The sequence below is a fragment of the Babylonia areolata genome, chromosome 11 (assembly GCF_041734735.1).
Source record: "Babylonia areolata isolate BAREFJ2019XMU chromosome 11, ASM4173473v1, whole genome shotgun sequence".
Lineage (NCBI taxonomy): Eukaryota > Metazoa > Mollusca > Gastropoda > Neogastropoda > Buccinidae > Babylonia > Babylonia areolata.
In genome coordinates this window covers 42309749-42332248 of record NC_134886.1, presented here as the reverse complement: position 1 = coordinate 42332248, position 22500 = coordinate 42309749, and the positions used below count along the sequence as shown (strand labels likewise).

The 22500-nt window shown below is 43.7% G+C and overlaps 1 protein-coding gene across 6 annotated transcripts in view; it reads left to right on the top strand.

The window, feature by feature from the left end:
• LOC143287746 (echinoderm microtubule-associated protein-like CG42247) overlaps positions 1 to 22500 on the top strand; it is a 138585-nt gene that overhangs the window by 71428 nt on the left and 44657 nt on the right. For all 6 annotated transcript variants that reach the window (XM_076595997.1, XM_076595996.1, XM_076595998.1 and 3 more), the window contains 5 exons: positions 14743 to 14957; positions 17094 to 17221; positions 17785 to 17981; positions 19696 to 19896; positions 21040 to 21220. In XM_076595997.1, coding sequence (XP_076452112.1) covers positions 14743 to 14957; positions 17094 to 17221; positions 17785 to 17981; positions 19696 to 19896; positions 21040 to 21220 — 922 coding nt within the window. The remainder of the gene's footprint in view (positions 1 to 14742; positions 14958 to 17093; positions 17222 to 17784; positions 17982 to 19695; positions 19897 to 21039; positions 21221 to 22500) is intronic.

The following is a 22500-nucleotide window of genomic DNA, read 5'->3' as shown; positions in this document are numbered from 1 at the left end:
AGGAGAGAGATATAAGGGGACAGATAGAGAGAGAGAAAATTAACATAGGTCAAGATAATGATCAATCAGTGAATAAAATGAAATGATAAAATATATATATATTTTTTTTAATTTAAAAATTAAGAAAAAACACCCAAAAAATGAGACTAAAATAAGAATGCACATGTTACAAAAACAATAATAGAAATAACACCATTTAAATAGTTGTGGGAGCAAAAAAAGAAAAAAAAGAAGAGAGAGAGAGTGAGTGAATTGAATTGAATAAATTTCCATTTTCTGAGGGTAATAGAGTAAGCAAAATAATGCAGAATAATGAGAGAGAGAGAGAGAGAGAGAGAGAGAGAGAGAGAGAGAGAGAGAGAGAATTGAACTGAATTGAATTGAATTTAATTTAATAAATTTCCATTTTCTGAGGGTAATAGAGTAAGCAAAATAATGCAGAATAATGAGAGTGAGAGAGAGAGAGAAAATTGAACTGAATTGAATTTAATAAATTTCCATTTTCTGAGGGTAATAGAGTAAGCAAAATAATGAGAGAGAGAGAGAGAGAGAGAGAGAGAGAGAGAGTGTGAGAGAGAGAGAGAGAGAATTGAATCAAACTGAATAATTTTCCATTTTCTGAGGGTAATAGAGTAAGCAAGATAATGCAAAATAATGAGACAGATAGACAGACAGACAGACAGAGAGAACGGCAGGAGGGAGGAAGCTGACGGAACTTGATGACTGAAATGGTAAAAGCGCTATGCATCGTTAGTGAAATATTTTGAAATGCATACAATGCACCGAGACAGGCTCTTCTGCCAGACATCATGGTGGTAGTCCCAGATACGCTGGTAATTGGGCAGTTCGGTGGAAAGTAGACAGGTAGACAGACTGGTAATGTGGTAGGTAGATCTATATGAATAGGTGGATGGGTGGATGGTCAAGCTTGTCCATTTTGGGTCACCGTATCTTGTTGGAATCGTAGTACAGGTATCTATAATCAGTATATATATATATATATATATATATATATATATATATATATATATATATGTGTGTGTGTGTGTGTGTGTGTGTGTATAGATAGATAGATAGGCAGATAGGTAGATATATGTGTGTGTTCTAGTGTTTGTGTGTGTGTGTGTGTGTGTGTGTGTGTACGCGCGCGCGCGCGCGCGCAGTTTAAATCATTGAGCTGTGTTCTGTTTCTTCCTAATTGTTACGCACATTTGGTTCTGAAAACACAGAGAGCCGTCCTCATTCATAGGTCATGAATAATTCCTGTGTGTGAAACACTCGTTTCAAGCCAAGCCGGCGGACGTAGGTATGGTGTTGTAATATATATAGGTTGTTGTGTTTATGTTTTGTTGTATTTTTCTGTGGATAGAATTTGTGCTTATATTGCCTTTTGGGTACTTTCTCTTCCGCAGCCCAGATCCTTGTTTTGCGTACACACACACACACACACACACACACACACACACACACACACACAGGGAGTTTGTAAACTACCTTGTAAGCGCCCACCCCCTCTTCGCACAAATTTCAATCGAAATTTAGGAAAGGACGTTTAGTGTGTAAGTACTTTACCTTTAAGGGGTCAGGGGCATAGCCCTTGCTACTGGTACCATGTAACTCAGTACTACCTGCCGCATGTGAAGTCTCGCAACGACGGACCAGGCGGAGGAGGAAACCTTTCCCACTGGCTGTGAAGGCGGAAGAGGATGACCAAAGGGCAGGGGGAGCTCTTATCCTTGGCTGGAAGTCCGTCCTCCTAGGAGACGGAACTCCAAAGAAAAAACCTGCACCTGCTGAGGCCGTCCTACACGTGGCAGTATCTGCACCTTGGGACTGTGAGCGTCGGTAGGCGAGAGAGTGGGGAAGGGACTGCACAATTCCTCCTCACTAAAAAAAAAAAAAGTCACCTGTGCTGGTCAGGCAACCAGGCTAATGTCGGAACGACGAGCTAGCCCTTCAACACTTTACCTTTCGCGGGACCCCATTCTTTGACTTAGTTTCAGCATGAAGTAGCCAACTGGTTGGACAGTCGCTCTCTCCGAAGTCTCTCGTTAAACTTGCAACATCAGAAGGACAACAATCCAATGCCCAGAGTTGAATTTCAACTTATTCAATTTGTTTTACGGCATACAGATCACTGGTATAGACTTTGAATGTCTGGGGACTGCCATTCTGTGCGAACAGTTGAAATTAACACATTAACTACCCCCCAAAAAAAACAAGAATTCGCCATGGAGTGTTGCTTTCAATGACACATTGACATCTCATGCAAAATGTTCTATTCTTTATTTCAATAACTAAACCTGTACTGCTTTGTAAAGCAACACAGACACAAACAGCAAACTGGTTTATCGCCACTTCCTGAAAATCTTTATCAGCTTCAAAGCAGGGGGGTGGGCGTTTACAACGTATTTCACCCTGGGCACAATTCCTAACCCAGAATGTGGGGTGAACGTTTAGTAGGTTGTTTACAATATGTAATAATTGTGTGTGTGTGTAAGTAACCGTTAACATTAATGAAAGAATCCCCCCCAAAATCGGGTTTACTGCCTAAATTACTGGGAGACGTGTGCAGAATTATATGTCGTCCTCTATGGCAAGTGATCAAGACATACCAAGCATAGTTTAATAGTGTTATGAAGGAAAAAGTTAAAAGAAAAAGTAACAATCCAGTGACTTACCAATCCAGCCCATGAAGGATGAAGTAAAGAGTAGAAAGAAAACATGACAACAAAATATACCGTGGGGGAAAAAAGCAAACAGAATAGATATTGGTAACCACAGATTACCTCGAAAATAATTCCTCTTTGCACTTAATGCATGGGGATTCGATGAGGATGCGTGGCAAGAAATCAATAGACACCAAGCAGATATATGTGTGTGTGTGTGTGTGTGTGTGTGTGTGTGTGTGTGTGTGTGTGTGTGTGTGTGTGTGTGTGTGTGTGTGTGTGTGCTGTCACCTACACAGTCCACACTGACCCCCTTCCTTCCCCTATCCCGTCACCTTGCAACTGGAATGAACTTCCTCTTTCTCTTCGTCAGGTCTCCGCACTCAGCTCTTTCAAGTCTGGTCTTAAAACCCACCTCTTCCCAAAATAGCCTCCCTTCCCTGCCTCTTCCGTGTCTTCAGTTTTTCCAGTTTTAGAGCTATGCATGCGTGTGAATGACTGGTGCGACAGCGCTTTGATTTGTCTCTGGACAAGATTCAGCGCTATATAAATATAATAAAAAATAAAGTTTTTACATGAGCTTTTTTCATGAGCTTTGTTGACCTTTTTGTTTTCTTTGTTGATGTGTGTTGCATTTTGACATACCAGTAAACGCCCTTGACGAAGACCAGTGGTCGAAACCGGTCGGGCATGTAAAAAACTGTTCTGTTGTTTTCCTTTTTTTCTATTGTTGTATAAAAAATAAATATAATTATTATCACCCCCCTCCCCCGCCCCCTCTACTTATCTCCCTCCCCACTTCGTCCATGGTGCAACGTCCCTCCGTCCCTCACCCCAACCATTTCCCGGCCATGTTCGTGTGAGTGTTTAAATTTAAAACCATGGAATGAATGTCTTCACTTTTAAAAGTTAAAATTATGGGTTTATTTTCTTTACGACGAGCCTTAAGGCGAATTTCTGTAGTCTGTATCAGACAATAAAGTGACTGATTGATTGATTGATTGGTACAGACTGGTTGCAATGTTTCCCGTGTGGCGGTATGTCTTTTGAATCGTCCCCCACCTCCCTCTTCACACACACAGCTGGGGTATGTGACGACACTTCCGCATCTGGACAAGGGAAAAATCTATGCTAATGTTATCCGGCTTTGATCGAGTCGGCTGACGCGTCCCGAGTTGCACCCTCCTCTCTCTCCAGTCTCTTTATGACGCAGTATGTTAAACTTGTCGTCACAAAACTTGTCGTCACAGTGTGTGTGCACGTGTGGGCTGAAATGAGTGAATCAGATCAAGCCGTTTTTTGAGGAGGTGAATCAAAAGGAGTAGGTGAATCTGTCAATCGTTCACTTAGCGTCACCAGGACAAGCTAAGATTGTTTACTTTGGTTTAACTAATGGAGAAATCTATGGTTTATAAGTAGTACGCACTGTAAGCTATGAGAAAGGATAAAACCAGTGAACGTAGCTTATTCTTAGTTGTTCCCATGAATAAATGGAACGTGGCACAGACTGAAAGAATTGATGATGAGCAGATCCTTGATGGGCTGTGTACTGCTCATAGGTGCTGCTTAAGTGAAGGGTGAAGTGCTTAATGTAGGGTTGTTTGCTGATTATGCTAGTAGGAACTGCATATGCTTAGTGTGTGCTGTTTAAAGATGCTTAGTGATTAGAAGTTTGAGTTGGTGCTGTTGTTTGCTGTTCTTTTGTAAACACTCTATAGAAACCACTCCTTGTGGCCGTGTTATTGGTATGAGGAGAGAGTGTGAGTGAGTGCAACATCAATCGATCCAGTATCCCCCTGTCTGTTTCCTCTTACCTGAGAACCCCTTCCTTTCCCCTTCACACACACACACACACACACACACACACACACACACACAAACACACACACACACACACACACACACACACACACACACACACACACATATTATATATATATAGCTGTGTGTGTGCGTGTCTGTGTGCGCGCGCCTTGTTTCTTCTTCTCCAACATCATATCTATCGATGACTGATTTTGGAAAATGGCAGTTTGAACGATATGCTGGTGCAGTATCGACATCACTAGTCTGCCTGCCTACCTGATCTCCATTTCTATACAACAATGCAATACTTTATTTGCTATTGACGTAATTGTTTTATGATCATTCACACACACACACACACACACACACACACACACACACACACAGAGGGAGAGAGCTATATGTGCACACACACACACACACACACACATATATATATATATATATATATATATATATATATATATATATATATATATATATATATATATATATAGCTCTGCGTGTGTGTGTGTGAGAGGGAGAGAGAGGGAGAGAGAGAGAGAAACGAGTCATGATCATAAAACTATTGCGTCAACAGCAAATAAATTATTTCATGTTGTATGGAAACGGAGATCGGGTAGGCAGGCAGACTAGTGATGTCAATAGTGCACGTGCAGTTCGTTCAAACTGTCATTTTCCAAAGTCAATCATCAATATCATGTTGGAGAAGAAGAAACAATAATCACGAATGAAAGAAAAATCAGATCATGACAGACCATGGCTTGACTATAAAAGCCGTCTCAACACTCAAACAACCGTTGTCGTGACTCTGAAACCGCCATTGGGTATTTCGCAGCCAATCAAAAGAACTGTACCACGTCAATCAAATTCGAGCAGACGACACTGTCAGCGTGTGTCAAAAGTGAAAAACTGGGGTCTTCCGGGGTATGTTTTGCTGCCGGCTGTTGTCATGGACACCAGAGAGGTTGCGGCTGCTGCACACATCACACCAAAGACCGGGGTTTGTCTGTGTGTGCCTTGACGACGAACTAATATTCCATCATCGGAAATTAATGCTTCACTGACACGGCGTGGGAGTGGAGCCCTTGCATTGTCGACACGGGGATCGTCTGTGGTGACATTTTTTTTCAGTGGAACATGTTCAAATCGCGCGTTGTGGGGAGTGAGTTGGAAGTGGGAAGCGAGAATGATCGTTATGATAAATACGTATACCTGGTAAGTTGTTGGATATTCCATTGAACTGTATTCCACACACGCATGCACACATTCGGCGCGCGTACACACGCACGTACACGTTCACGCGTACTTACACACATACATACATACATGTAAGTGATTGTCGGTGTAAACATTCATAGTTTTGGTTTGTGGGGTTGTTGTTTGTTTGTTTTTCCATTCTTACTCTTTGCAGTGTGTTCATTTCTCTGTATACATCTGTTATTCAATTGTCTGTTCACATATTGTCCCCCTTGCCAAAATGATAGTTATGTCATTTGCAATAATACAATGTCTATGTCCATCTCCACACCACCCCCCCCTCTCTCTCTCTCTCTCTCTGTCTCTGTCTCTCTCTGTCTCTCTCTCACTCTCTGTCTCTCTCTCTCTCTCTCTCTCTCTCTCTCTCTCTCTCTCTCTCTGTCTCTCTCTCTCTCTCTCTCTCTCTCTCTCTCTCTCTCACAGTGTGTGCCTGTTTTTGGTGTGTGTGTTTTTTTTACCCACCCTCTTCGTCCCTGTTTCTCCCCCTTTCTCTCTCTCTCAAACTCGTCCCCCCTCCCTCCCCTTCTGTATCTCTCTCGTCCTTCCTCCCCCCCCCCCCCCCCTTCACTCTCTTTCTGCGTCTGTCTGTCTGTCTGCCTTTCTCTCTCTCGCTTTCTCTCTCTCTCTCTCTCTCTCTCTCTCTCTCTCTCTCTCTCTCTCTCTCGTGTGTGTGTGTGTGTGTGTGTATCAGTCCCTCCCTCTCACGCTCTCTCCCTAATGTCTCGATAACTGGCTCAGCGAGAGTTAGTCTCGCGAAAGATTTGGTGGTTTTACTTCTACTTTCAGAGCATATTGGTTGATTGATTGATTGATTGATATGGATACTTATATAGCGCCTATCCTCGGTCAGAGACCAAGCTCTAAGCGCTTTACAAACACGGAGCCATTTGCACAACAGGCTGCCTACCTGGGTAGAGATGACTGACATACGTGAATACACACACACAATCATATATATATATATATATATATATGTGTGTGTGTGTGTGTGTGTGTGTGTGTGTGTGTGTAGACTCACTGGTCACATGAATGTGTATAATAGACAATATGCAGAGTTTCATATACAGACTGTGATTTTTACACCCTTCTCGCTCCCTGGCCTACTCTCCACGAGACATTGAATGGTGGTCTGGGTTCTAGTCTTTCGTATGAAACGATAAGCTGAAGTCGTGTGTGCAGAATGTACTAAGCGCGCGAAGAAGAAATCACGATAACAAAAGGATTGTTGCGTGGCAAATTTCTGTAGAAAATCCCACTTCGATAATAAAACAAACACACTAGCAGGCAGAACAAAAGAAGAAAATATAGGACACGCTCCACTGTGATGATGCCCCCTCTCCATGAAAAGCTGCCCGGATTTATACAGAGAAACCTGTGACAACAATACAATACAAAGCAATACAATGCAATATAGTGCAATGTAATGCAACACATTATAATACAGTACAGTGCAATGTACAATACAGTACAGTCCCATACAGTACACTGCAATACAATACAATGCAGTACAACACAATACAATGCAATACCTTACAGCACAGTACAGTACAATTCAAAACAATACAATGTAATACAGTACAGAATAATACAATGCAATACGTTACACTACAATGCAATGCAATACAATACAGTACAACACAATAGATACAAAACAATACAACACAACACAACACAGCACAGTACAATACAGTACAGTACAGTATAATACAATAGAGTACAGTACAATTCAAAACAATACAGTGCAATATAATACAGTACAATATAATACAGTCCAATACAATGCAATATGTTACAATACAATGCAATACATTGCAACACAATACACTACAACACGATACACTACTCTACACTACACAACATTACATTGTAATACAATTATATATATATATATATGATAGTCAGTCGTGTCCGACTATGACCATCAGAACAGCAGAGGAGGCAACTGCTGTCCTGACTATCTGGGCTAGAATTTGATTATATTGGAGAATGTCTTGCCCAAGTTACATCCCCACTCTCTAGGCCAGGAGGGTTTTAGGACAGTCGGCGTTGGGATGGTTCCCAAAGGCCAACTAGCCCCCAAGACTGCAGCACTAACTATACAGTACAGTAATAACAGCATGAACACCACTGATAGTTTCCCACTTGATCACCCTCCACCCGCTGTGGCAGCAGAGAGGGAAAATCGGTGGCCTCCAGACACCCACTGAATCATGAATGAGTTCAGCAACACCTAGTCAGCTCGGCATGGTCAGTTCATTATCTGTGATCCTGGCCACTTATATGGAGCATACAAGAAGATGGGAAGGGCACACACACACACACACACACACACACACACACACACACACACACGTACATACGACAGCATGCACGCATACACACACTCTTGCACAGTCCGGAGAATAAGTTTCAGAAACAAAAGAAGTAAACTGTGTCCCCCATTTGTCGTTCTCACGAAAAAAAAAAACAAAAAAAAAACTTGAAGAAGTCCATTTCGAAGTTTGCGATACAATGCTGTTCTTCACAAGCGCACGTGTGCGTGTGCACGCATGCAGCAAGCAATTAACTCACTCAGTACGGCAAGTCCTCTCTTCTCCTTCACACAGACCCGTCGGATGTCCAGTGGGTGTCTGAATGACCCAACCTTTAGCTTCCGTCGTCAGAATTGTGGTATTCTTTGTCAACATTCACCTCTTCAGTATAAGAGCCTTCCGCTTGCAATATTTTGATGATGGTAATTGCGGTGAAACGCTGTTAACGTCGTCTCTTTCGCCGTTCGTATGGAGAGAGTTAAAACACGCAGTAATCTTTATATATCTGGTTGGTTTCGTGGTGTGTCCTTGGCATAACGATTTGTTGTACAGGAGGTGATGGTGTGGTGGTGGTGGTGGTGGCAGGACAGAATTGATGTCGCTTGCATGCTTCAGTTTTGTTTGCTCTTATGTGCGCACACGGCCGCAAGCATTCCTCGCTATTTCGATTGAAATAAGGAACAAAATGATTCCTGTAACCCCCCCACACCCCACCCCCCCCTCTCTCTCTCTCTTTCTGCAAGTGTATTCGTTTGTGTGTGTGAAGCGTCCGTTTTTATTATTTGTATTTGTCTTTCTTGGTATGACATTATTTTGTTCTTTCTCTCTTCCTCTTCCTTTTTTTAAATTTTTTTTTATTTATTTACTTAGTAGTAGTGGAAATGGTAGTAGTGGTAATAGTGATAATTTTTGTGGTAGTAATAGCTTCATTGTATGTTTTCTTTTAATTTTGTGTGTGTGTGGGGGGGGGGTTGTTTTTTTGTTTTTTGTTGTTTTTTATTTTTTTGTTTGTTTCTTTGTTTTCTTGTTAAATTTCTTTGCCCTGAGGGCTGGATGAAAAAAAGCATGTCCTTGCTTATTCCACTTTCCTTATTAAAGAAAATTCATTCATTCACTATTTTATTCTCTGTCTCCCGCCCTCCCTTCCTCCTCTTGCTTGCAGCCTCTCTCCTCGTTCTGTTTCTCTCTCCCCTTCCAGTCTCTCTCCTCTCTCTGTCACACACACACACACACACACACACACACACACACACACACACACACACACACACACACATACACTCTCTCTCTCTCTCTCTCTCTCTCTCTCTCTCTCTCTCTCTCTCTCTCTCTCTCTCTTCTCTCTTTCTCTTTCATACTTGGCTGTCCTGTTCTTCATGACTTGAGGATGAAATGTATTCAGCCTAAATATTTTCGTAATCCATGTCGCTTCAGATTTAATGTGTTTATGTCCTCTAGAAACGAAATTGTACTAAATAATCTGGCGTTCTACATTTACAAAGCTCTTCAACGATTACGTTTGGTTGGAACTTAGACTACCGTAGACTACAAAAGAAATGTGAAAGTTTCCTGAAAATTATTATTATTATCTATAACTTGATGTTTTATCCCAGTATTTATTTGTGTGATTGATGTAGCTTATGTTTGCCCCCTTCAGTTAGGGGCCTTGGCCTAATCTGAATAAAATTTTCGCATTCGCATTCGCATTCCCCCCTCTCCGCCCTCTCTCTCTGTTTTTCTCGGTCTTCGTCTCCCCGTCTATCCGTCCGTCGGTCTATCTGTCTCTCTCTGATGTCTTCTGTTGTGGATGCTGTATTCATTCCGAGTTGTAGCCCTTCATGAAAGGGTATGTGAACATTTAACACTGAAAGGAAAAGAAAAGAAAATATATATATATAATGACCATGGAAGTAATATATAAGCAAAATAAAATACCTCACCTTGATGCGAAGGTATCTTTCTCACAACATTCAAATCAGTTACAGCATAAGCTCTTCGTAATAAACACACACACACACACACACACACACACACACACACACACACACACACACACACACACACACACATTGCTTTTGTATTTTCGTCACATTCATTTTTGCCAAAATTCGCCAAATATCACTCATGATTATTGAAAAGGACTAAAGGACAAACGAATGACGGAAACCAACCAATGGTCATTTCAAATAACGCGAACGAGAAGACGGATTTGCGCAAAAACATACTCAAGTTGAGATGAAATCGAAGAGAGGCAGTCAAATTCGGTTCAGTTCTTTATTAATAATTTTTTATTGGATAGCAGGGGCCATTTGAGACTGAAACACGTCAGTTTAAAAAAAATCGTGTTTACAACAAAACGACAAAAATAACAACAACAACAACTGTAAAAGACACATTGAAAATGATAATATCTGCTGCTGACAAAGATTAGTTCAGATGTTTTCTCGTCAAAAACTTAGAAATTTGTCTATGGTGGAACATTACGGGAAAAAGGACCTTCACGGGTATAGTTTTAGTAGTAAAATGTTTACGCCTGATTTCAGTATCATGTAATTCACAGCACTTTGTGCGAAGATGTTAACACTGAAAAGCATAGAGATGGTTGAAACCAACAGGTTTATCATCAGACAAACACAGTGGAGCTTCCTCGATTTCTCCCTTCGGAGGTTAAAGGTTAAAGGCCCCATAGCCTTTTTACGGCCACCAGGGAAGTGAATTCATATCCACCGTGTCTGGGGCTTGGCAGAGGAAGGTGGGGCCCAGTTCTCTGCTTCCGGTGTTTTAACTCTCTCCATACGAACGGCGAAAGAGACGACATAAACAGCGTTTCACCCCAATTACCATCATCAAAATATTGCAAGCGGAAGGCTCTTATACTGAAGACGTGAATGTTGACAAAGAATACCACAATTCTGACGACGGAAGCTAAAGGTTGGGTCATTCAGACACCCACTGGACATCCGAGGGGTCTGTGTAGAGGAGAAGAGAGGACTGGCCGTACTGAGTGAGTTAACCTTCCCCATCCGAAGTCAGGTATTCATTCACACGGAGGTGGAGTGAGAAAAATGGGAGGAACCTGCCTTTCCAAAGGACATGCTGAAACGGATCCTCGAACCCTGATCACTGGTGAATATATTATTAAGCTTGTCCAGTTCTGCCACAGCCTTTCTTTAGAAGGTAAGATTCGGAAAGAAATGGGTGGATGACGCGAGCCCATGTGAGAGAGACTGCACAAAAGGCTATTAACTGATGCAGCTTGGCGGTAATCGGATCGATTCAACTCCGGTGGCTTAATTGTTGTGATACTGTGAAGAATGCATGCCCCCATCATCATCATGCTAGCTGGAGGTGGCGGGGTCATCTTGTCTCCAGAAGCTCCGGCATAAAACGAGAGGTGTTCACGTTTGTGCCTTGGTAATAAGTCTTCTTTTAAACTGCCCCCCCTCCCCCCGCCCCCCCCGCTTTCCCCTCCCCCTACCCCCGCCCTCTCTCTCTCTCTCTGACTTCGTCTGTCATACTTCCGTCGTTTCACTCTCTACCTTTCTGTGTTTTCATCTATGTCTGTCTTTCTGTCTGTCGCATTGTCTCTCTCTTTTTATGTCTGTCTTTCTGTCTGTCGCATTGTCTCTCTTTTTATGTCTGTCTTTCTGTCTGTCGCATTGTCTCTCTCTTTTTATGTCTGTCTTTCTGTCTGTCGCATTGTCTCTCTCTTTTTATGTCTGTCTTTCTGTCTGTCGCATTGTCTCTCTCTTTTTATGTCTGTCTTTCTGTCTGTTGCATTGTCTCTCTTTTTATGTCTGTCTTTCTGTCTGTCGCATTGTCTCTCTCTTTTTCTCTTTGCCTCCACGCCCCGACCCCCCGAACTCTCCCTTTCTCTCTCTCTCCCCTCTCTCCCCTCTCTCCCCTCCCTGTCTGTCTCTCTCATTCTCTCTCTCTTTCTGTCTGGATTGGATTGAGTTTTTCATGTTTCATGTATTCGTGGTCCCAAGTTAATATGGTGTATGTCCGTGTATGTGCGCACGCTTTGTGTATGTGTGTATGTGGAGGGGGGAGTGTGTGTGTGTGTGTGTGTGTGTGTGTGTAATGAGCAATTCTAACAGATATATCCCGATTAGTGCGAGAGATCTTCACCACACCTGACAACTTAAGCTGCAGTGGATGAGATCGTGGTTTACAGAGATAGAAAGGAGGAAGAAACATACATACATACATACATACATACACATACAATAACGCACGCTTACATACACGCATGCACGCACACATGGTGACATGAACACACAAAGACAGAGAGGGGGGGGGGGGTGAGGAAGAGGCAGAATGAGATGGTTTATTCATACAGGGCATAGCCCCATAGAAGAGCAATCAACAGTAGTGTCTTACATTACGGTCTTCATTATGTGAGACCAACGGACAGACAGACACAGACAGACAGACAAAGAACAATCCACTGCTGAACAACAATTCAAGGCTTTCTAAAGCATCGTGTACAGCATGTAAGCTGTCAGTTTGTTCCAGTTTGCTGTGTTCATTCTCTCTCTGTGACGACGGCTGACAGCAGTTTCCCATTAGGGCAGAATATGTTGTTCACACACATTCCATGATCACGTTTTGTGATTTCAGTTTGCCATGCACCTACCGAAGAATTCGTGTTCAATAAATTAATATGGGAAGCGGGACAAGATTGGAAGGGAGTCGAGAATCTGGTCTACCATCCTTTTGGTGGATTGTGCTTACTGATAAGATCAATCTACGTGCATTCAAGAACGCGAAGAAAAATGATGACAACGACGATGAAGATGATAAACTGATGTAATTCACGTTGTTGATGTTGATGTCGCGGCTGCTGCCACTGTCCTTGCTACAGTTTTCGTGTGTGTTTGTGGGTGGGTGGTAGGCGGATGGTTGTGTTTGTGGGTGGGTGGTAGGTGGATGGTTGTGTTTGTGAGTGGGTGGTAGGTGGATGGTTGTGTTTGGGGGTGGGTGGTAGGTGGATGGTTGTGTTTGGGGGGGGGGGGGGGTGGTAGGCGGATGGTTGTGTTTAGGGGTGGGGGACAGTGGGGGACAGAGATCGTACAGTAGCTGTCATGATTAAAGCCACCGTCAAACTCTTGAGAGTCGGAGGAAGCACACACGCTGACATGGTGCTATCAATGCGGCGAAATACATGCTAATACCTTTTTTTGGTGATCTCATATATATTTGAACTGACCTTAAAACAATTTCAGTTGCTGAACGCACATGGCTTTATAATCTTATATTATTTTCAGTTGGATTGATAAAGACGTATCGCGTTGTATATGCTTGGTTTCTTCTTTTTGTCTGTAATATTTTTTCATGTTTGCTCTTTGTTAACTTATTATATGTACTATCTATTTTGTTACGGGATTACCATCATGTATGAAAGCGTGTATATATCCCTGAATGCTATAAGGATAACAACAATTGAATGTGTGCCTGGTTTCTTCTGCATATCTCGCAAACACGCACAAAACGAATGATACCACATCTGAAACTGTAAACTGATTCATAATAAAGAATTCAGGAATAAAAGGTGATCTTTGTGTTGGTTGGTGGCTGAACACGCAATACAATGTAGCGCAGTATCAATACATTTGTCTGGTTTTCTTTCCCAAAGTATTTGCTCTCTCTCTCTCTCTCTCTCTCTCTCTCTCTCTCTCTCTCTCTCTCTCTCTCTCTCTCTCTCTCTCTCTCCTTTCTTCAAAATGTTCGATGACCCATTTTGACAAACGGCTCCGAAGTTTGGGGCCTAACAGCTAATCACAATGTTATTGAAAGAGTGCACCTGCTCGCCATGAAACGCTTACTGAATGTCAGCATAAAGACACCAAGTTCACAAGTGTACTCTGAAACTGGTAGATACCCATTATACATTCAAACCTTTACCAAATGTATTAGATACTGGTTAAAACTCACCAGGATGGATGAAAATCGTATCCTTAAAAAAATCCTACAAAATGCTCTGTGTCCTTCGCAGTAAGGGTAGAAAGAACTGGGTAACGAATGTATGTTATACGTTGTATAGGTATGGTTTTGGTTTCGTTTGGGAAAATGAAGGTGTGGAAGATGTAAAAGCCTTTGTATCTATCTTTAAACAGAGATTGATTGATTGCCATTTGCAAGATTTAGATTCCACACTTTTGTCAAAAGAAAGATTTCAGTTATATTCCTCGTTTAGACAACTGCATGGCATTCCAAAATATCAAAACACGGTCAGAAACCCTGTTTTAAGGAAACCTTTAACAAGAATAAGACTTGGTGTGTCCCAGCTGAATCCACGTCATTTAAGATACTCAAAGAATAGAGAACATGTTAATTGTCCATTTTGTCCTGGAACAGAAGAATCTGAATTACATTTTATCTTGGTGTGTGCCCAGTATAAACTCTGAGAGAGTCAACTGACGAGGTTTTAGACTTGAATTCAAGCACCTATAAAAGTCTCTTTCTAGTATATTGCTTATTTCTTTGTATGACAATGGGCAATATTCTTTTATACTATCTATATCATTCTTTGCTCCCCTTTTTGCTGCCCTGTCTGCTTGGTCGTTATAAAGGAATCCAGTATGGGGGGGTATCCAACAAAAATCAACATTTGTACCCTTCACAAATAGTGCAATAAATACCTAATTTCAAACAATAAATCTTCTAAACAACTCCCTGTCGTTCGTCTTTTGCAGGCAGCCGGGGGCCGACAAGTCCACGACGACTATAACCAGAACTCTTCGGCGTCGGCGTCAGAGGATGATGAGGAAGATGAGGAGGACGTGGTTCACTACGGGCCCGCCATGTTCGAGGACTCGTCTCGCTACGAGCTTGCACGTGCGTACCGTCCGCTGACCCTGCCCGACAGGGACCCCGAGCAGCAGGAGCAGGCGGCAGGCAAGAAAGGCCGGTGAGTGTTCGCCGATGACCACCAGCAGGTGATGGTTACGGATACGGATACGATAGGATAGGATACGGTGCAGTACAATGCGATACAATACAACACAATGCAATGCATGTGCAGTGCAGTACATTACAATGCAATGTCCACACGCAACAGAATACAAAGAATACAAACAATACAATATAATGCAATACAATGCAGTACAGTGACTGGAACAACTAACACACACACACGCACATGCACGCACGCACACACACACACGCACGCTCGCACGCACACACACACACACACACACACACACACACACAACCAAAGTTTAGGCGAAGTAAGCACACAAAAACAAGGGAAAGAGATATGAATTGCGTGAATCAATGGCGTGAACCTATAACCTGTTATATAATGTGCTTGCCAACTTAAACAATTTTTTTTATGCTGATTTGTTTTTTATTCTGTTTGCTTGCGGGCACGCGTGTGTGTGTGAGGGTTTAGCAAGAGTCGTACTGTGTTGTGTTTTAAGTTTTGGCAAATGTTGTATGATGATACGTAGACCATCAACTGAATCTTCATCTTAAATGTATCTGCATCAATTTTAGTATGTATGTGTATTTGTATTTGTAAACGCTCTGGGCTTTTCGGAGATAGGGCGTCCACATATTCATTATCATTATCATCATTATTATGTGTCATACTGACTTGAACATCATGATAAACAAATGAACACGCTCCATATGAGGCTGACCCGAACATGTTAATAAAGACAAAAACAAAAAACAAGCGTCATACTGAACTGAACATCCTGCTAAACAGTTAAACACACCCAAACGTCAGATCGACCTGAACATTCTTATGGACGACAAGAAAAACATTAAACAAATCTTTACCTGTGTTCAAGTTGAAGGGATGTGCTAAGTTGTGTGTCTTAGTCTATTTCAAAGCATCAAAAGTTACTGCGCAAGTCTCTCTAACGTCTATTTTGAAGCAGGAAAAGTTACTGCGCAAGTGTATCTAGCGTCTATTTTGAAGCAGCAAAAGTTACTGCGCTAGTCTATCTAACGTCTATTTTAAAGCATCAACAGTTACTGCGCTAGTCTATCCAACGTCTATTTCAAAGCATCAACAGTTACTACGCTAGTCTATCTAACGTCTGTTTCAAAGCATCAACAGTTACTGCGCTAGTCTATCTAACGTCTATTTTGAAGCAGGAAAAGTTACTGCGCTAGTCTATCTAACGTCTATTTCAAAGCATCAACAGTTACTGCGCTAGTCTATCTAACGTCTATTTTGAAGCAGGAAAAGTTACTGCGCTAGTCTATCTAAAGTCTGTTTTAAAGCAGCAAAAGTTACTGCGCTAGTCTATCCAACGTCTATTTCAAAGCATCAAAAGTTACTGCGCTAGTCTATCTAACGTCTATTTAGAAGCAGGAAAAGTTACTGCGCTAGTCTATCTAACGTCTATTTCAAAGCATCAAAAGTTACTGCGCTAGTCTATCTAATGTCTATTTTGAAGCAGGTAAAGTTACTGCGTTAGTCTATCTAACGTCTATTTTGAAGCAGGAAAAGTTACTGCGCTAGTCTATCTAACGTCTATTTCAAAGCATCAAAAGTTACTGCGCTGGTCTATCCAACGTCTATTTCAAAGTATCAAAAGTTACTACGCTAGTCTATCTAACGTCCTATTTTCAAAGCATCAAAAGTTACTGCGCTAGTCTATCTAACGTCTATTTCAAAGCATCAACAGTTACTGCGCTAGTCTATCTAACGTCTATTTTGAAGCATCAACAGTTACTGTGCTAGTCTATCCAACGTCTATTTTGAAACATCAACAGTTACTGCGCTAGTCTATTTAACGTCTATTTTGAAGCAGGAAAAGTTACTGCGCTTGTTCATTGTTCTGTGTATCAAACGCACCATGACTGGATTGCATAAGTGATCTCAGCAGCGCAAAGTTTTCTTAAGCGTTAGCAATTATCCCAAATCCACGCCAAATCCACAAACTTTGGATCATTCATAACTCTAAGCTAACATAGCGTTGGAAAAATCGCTCTTTGAATTCTACCCAGGCCTGGCTATCAGCGTTTAACATTGCAAGTTCTATTCAGCAACAGGACAAAGACTAACAGTTACCATGTTGCACGTGCGCAGGCGCGTGAAGTTCTTCCGGAACGGTTTCCCTGACGAGAAGGGAAGGCAGGTGCTGATCAACCGCCGGAACTACCCCACTTTCGAGACCCTGCTGGTCGACCTGAGTGGCATGGAAATGGCTGTTAGGGGTGAGTTACTGTGGTGGTGGAAGAATTATCCAGTAGGTATAGTCGCACTGTCGCATCCTAAATTCAGCTTTAGGAAGCTAAAGAGCGACATTACCCAATAACAATAATAACGATAGTTTTAATGCGTTCTTTTCAGGCCATCTGGCCCATATGGACAGGAGGAGTGAAACTTCACATGGCATCAGCAGCAGAAAGTGAACATACAGACATTAAACTTTATGTGTTGCATTTGAGTTTCAAAGATGGTGGAAGAATATTGTATTGTGTTGTGTGAGTTGTGTTGTATCGTATTGCGTATTGTATTGCACTGCGGGGATATGGGGGTGGGGAGGGTGCTGTGTAGCTATCTACACAGCACGCATGCTGCTGCCATTGTAATGGTGGTCCTGCACCCTTGCCAACAGCGGCTGGTCGTCATTCAAATTGTTCCAGTCTACAGCTGTTCTTACGAACACAAAGAGTTCTTAAATTGTTATGTTTTTGTTTCACCTGAAACATCCTCTCTCTCTCTCTCTCTGTCTCTGTCTCTGTCTCTCTCTCTCTCTCTCTCTCTCTCTCTCCAGGTGTCAGGTACATCTACAAGTGGCCAGGTGGCAAGGAGATCACGTCGGTGACGGAATTTGAGAACGGGTGTTCCTACGTGTGCTCCAACGAGAACCGGCTGATCGAAGTGAACTACGGGCAGGCCAGGGAGCTGAACTGGAAGTACGGCAAGATGGACCGCCAGGAGAAACACCTCTACAACGACAAGGCTGCTGATGTGAGTCAGGGAGGGGGGAAGAGTTGGGGGGTTGGGGGGGGGGGTACTGACGAGGGGGTGAGTGGGTGGGGAGTGTCACCTGTGTCGTGTGGAACACCTTGGCATTTAAATTATTGAGATGACGGGGCGCAATAGCCGTGTGGTTTAAAGCGTTGGACTTTCAGTCTGAGGGTCCCGGGTTCGAATCACGGTAAGGACGCCTGGTTGGTGAAGGGTGGAGATTTTTCCGATCTACCCAGGTCAACATATATGCAGACCTGCTGGTGCCTGAACCCCCTTCGTCTGCATACGCAAACAGAAGATCAAATACGCACGTTAAAGATCCTGTAATCCGTGTCAGCGTTCGGTGGGTTATGGAAACAAGAACATATCCAGCATGCACACACCCGAAAACGGAGTATAGCTGCCTACATGGCAGGGTTAAAAACGGTCAAACACGTAAAAGCCCTTTCGAGTACATACGAGTGAACGTGGGAGTTGCAGCCCACGAAGAAGAAGAATGAGATACTCCCAGTTCATTTCCAGCTTTAAAACCAGCCTCAAGACACATCTGGTCACAACGTGCCTTTGATTAAATGGCATGTATGTTTTGAAGGATGGTGTGTCGTGTCGTAATACATTCTTATTGGAACTACTGTATTGCAAAGTGCCTGAGCAAAATTTGTTTGATTAGACGCTATATATATGAACGTATAACTTCAATTTTTGTCTCGTCTTGATCACACCAATTCTCTTCTGGCTGGTATCCTTAGCGACTTCTCTTTTACGAAGTCCATTAAGTAATTTTCTGTTATTGTACTTAAATATTCATTTGAAATTCCACCCTTCATCCACCCAGTTTTCCCCCAACTCACCATTCATCCCCCCCCCCCCACACACACACACACACCCTCCTCTCCTGAATGATAACACTCAAATGAAAAAAAAATCGATACTCTAACGAAATGTCTACAATCACCAGTATGTGTGTGTAACGGGACATTAAACAATGATCGTCGTCATCAACCAGACTTCTTCTTTTTCTTCTTCTTCGCTTTCTTCTTCTTCCTTCGTGGACTGAAAATCCCACGTTCACTCGTATGTACACGAGTTTATGACCGTTTTAAACCCCGCCCTTCACCCCCGAAAACGGAGTATGGCTGCCTACATGGCGGATTAAAAACGGCTATACACGTAAAAGCCCACTTGTGTACACACGAGTGAGCGTGGGAGTCGCAGCCCACGAACGAAGAAGAAGAACCACGCCATGTAGGCATCCATACTCCGTTTTCGGGGGGTCTCAACCAAGACATTCTCCTTCTTCTTCTTCTTCGTTCGTGGGCTGCAACTCCCATGTTCACTCCTATGTACACGAGTGGGCTTTTACGTGGATGACCATTTTTACCTCGCCATGTTGGCAGCCATACTTCGTTTTCGGGGGTGTGCATGCTGGTTACGTTCTTGTTTCCATAACCCACTGAACACTGACATGGATTACAGGATCTTTAACGTGCGTATTTGATCTTCTGCTTGCGTATACACACGAAGGGGGTTCAGGCACTAGCAGGTCTACACATATGTTGACCTGGGAGATCGGAAAAATCTCCACCCTTTACCCACTAGGCGTCCTTACCGAAATTCGAACCCGGAACCCTCAGATTGAAAGTCCAACGCTTTAACCGTTCGGCTGTTGCGCCTGTCAGTCTCCTTCAAAACACTATAAACTCCCCGACAGACGCGGATCCCCCAGTCCCGCCAGAAGCCCTACATGATGACTGTGGTCAGCAACCTGTGCCGGGAGAGCCGGGAGAAGGTGTTCCTTGGGCCCAACACCACGCAGAACTACGAGGATCTCCTGGCCGACATGCACATCCTGGTGCACGTGCCCTACCCTCCTGTGCAGGCCCTCTTCACAGAGAGCAAGCCCAGAGTGAAGGTGAGGGAGGGATGGTGGTGTGGTGATGATGCGGGGATGGGGATTCGGGTGGATAGGGGGGTTGTGCTGTTTGGCTAGGGGTCTGAGGGACAGGATTAAGCATGGTTTGGGTCGGGGGTTACGGGTGGTGGTGATGATGCGGGTGGGGATTCGGGTGGATAGGTGGTTGTGGTGTTTGGTTAGGGGTCTGAGGGAGGGGTGGTGGTGGTGATAATGCGGGTGGCGATTCGGGTGGATAGGGGGTTGTGGTGTTTGGTTAGGGGTCTGAGGGAGGGGTGGTGGTGGTGATGATGCGGGTGGCGATTCGGGTGGATAGGGGGTTGTGGTGTTTGGCTAGGTTGGGGGTTACGAGTGGTGGGTGATGATGCAGGTGTGTGGGTAGTGGTGGTGGTGGTTCAGAGACGAAGTGAAGAGGTAAGAAGGGTTTGGAAGGGTGTGGTGGGTGGTGGAGGGGTCGGAGATAACTGACTAGGGGGTAGAAAGATGGTGAAGGGGTGGCAGCTGATGGGGTTGGGTGGGGCGGGGGAAGGTAGGGAGATGGTGTTTGGTGATTGTGTGTGTGTGTGTGTGTGCGTGTGTGTGTGTGTGTGTGTGTGTGACAGAGCTCGTCCTGTTGCACACACTCTCGGCACTTTTAAATGGGTACCTGACTTCCGTTCGAGAAGGTGAAAATGGCGAGAAAAAAAATGGTTGGGCCCCGCCTTCCTGTGGCGAACCTAGTGAAAAGGGTTGGGACCCACAGCTCTCTCGGTGAAGGTTAAAACAACGGAGAGAGAGGACTGGGCCTCGCCTTCCTTTGCCGAGCACTAGACTCCGTGAAAAAGCTCGAGCTGGGATCTTTACTTTTTTTTTTTTTTTTTTTTTTTTTTTTTTTTTTTTAGTGGAGACGTTCAGTTAAAATCTTGCAAGTGTACACTCTGACAGTTTCATTAAAATAATTGTTAACCGTCGTCTTGCCTTGTCTTGTCTTGTCTTGTCTTGTCTTGTCTTAGTCCTTTAGCTTCGTGGAGAACCGTCGGGGCACCGCGATGTTGACTCGTGCACTGGCCTTCTCCCGCTCTGGACGATGATGTTTGAGTGATTGTGTCTCTGTGAAAAACCAACATGAGGTAACTATGTACCCATCACCTTTGCTGCTGACAGGTGGAGGGGTTCAGTCACCTGTTCCGCCTGCTGAAGGAGCAGCAGAAGGTGTTCCTGGTGGTCGGGGAGGAGGAGGTGCCCATAGAGCCCAAGAAGAGGCCCCTCCTCCCCAGCAGCGATTCCTCCACCAACGGCTCGGTCCACAGCAAGGGCTCCCAGCGTCACCCCAAGCAGTCCAAGGGTCAGTGTGTGTGCGTGTGTGTGTGTGTGTGTGTGTGTGTGTGTGTGTGTGTGTGTGTGTGTGTGTGTGAAAGGTTCCCGGCAGGTTGTCGTTCTTGTTGTTGTTGTCGTTGTTCTGGTTGTTGTGGGATGTTTTGTTGTTGTTTGATTTTTGTTTTTTTAATAGATTGGTTTAATCGTTATTGTGTGAACGAAGCATGCACTCGCACACGCACGCACGCACACACACACATGCACACACACACACGCGTGTGCGCGCGCGTACATACACACACAGACAGACACACAGACACAGACAGACACACACACACACGCACACACACACACACACACACACACACACACACACACACACGGAGAAGTTCATGCGCTTATAAGGAAACACCAAACCGACAAGCACATGAAGGAAAAAGAAAGAAGGTTTGAGTGTGAAGGAAGAAAAAGTCCTGCTGTCAGATTTCGCACTTTCCCTCTCTCTCTTTCTCTCTCTCTCTCTCTTACTCACTATCCCACTCTCTTTCTCACTCTCTCTCACTCTTTCACTTTCTTACTCTCACTCTCTCTGTCTCACTCTGTCTCACACACACTCTCTCTCTCTTTCTGTTTCTCTCTCTCACTGTCTTTTTCTCTCTCACTATCTCTCACTCTTTCTCTCTCTCTCTCTCTCTCTCTCTCTCTCTCTCTCTCTCTCACTATCTCTGCCTCACTTTGTCTCACTCTCTCTGTCTCAATCTTTCTCTCTCTCTCTCTCTGCTTTTGTCTCTGTCTCTCTCTTTCTCTCTCGCTTGCTCTCTCTCTCTTTCTCTCATTCTTGTCTCTGTCTCTCTTTCTCTCTCTCTCTCTCTCTCTCTCACTCTCTTCCTCTCTCTCTCATTCTCCCACTCTTCTTACTCTCCATCTCTCTGTCTCACTCTCTCCCTTCCTCTCTCTCTGTCTTTACCTCCCCCTTCTCTCTCTCTCTCCCTCTCTCTCTCTCTCCCCGCAGCCCCCCCTCTCTCTCTCCGCATTACCTTAAACTTTGTCCTTCTGCTGGTGGACGCGGGAGCCAGAGGGAAAAGTAAATCCATTTTGCATAATCTTTTCTGAAGCAGTCTTTTTTTTCCTTTCTTTCTTTAAACAAAAAAATAGAGATAGCTTTCACCGCCATCTCCCCAGTGACAGAAGCACAGAAAAAACGGCATCCAAGAATCGCTGGGATCACCATGTGATGTGAACGAAGCATGGGCCTATGCTACCACCGAAAATTAATTAAGAGCAGCAGGTTTGTGAATAACCGATTCA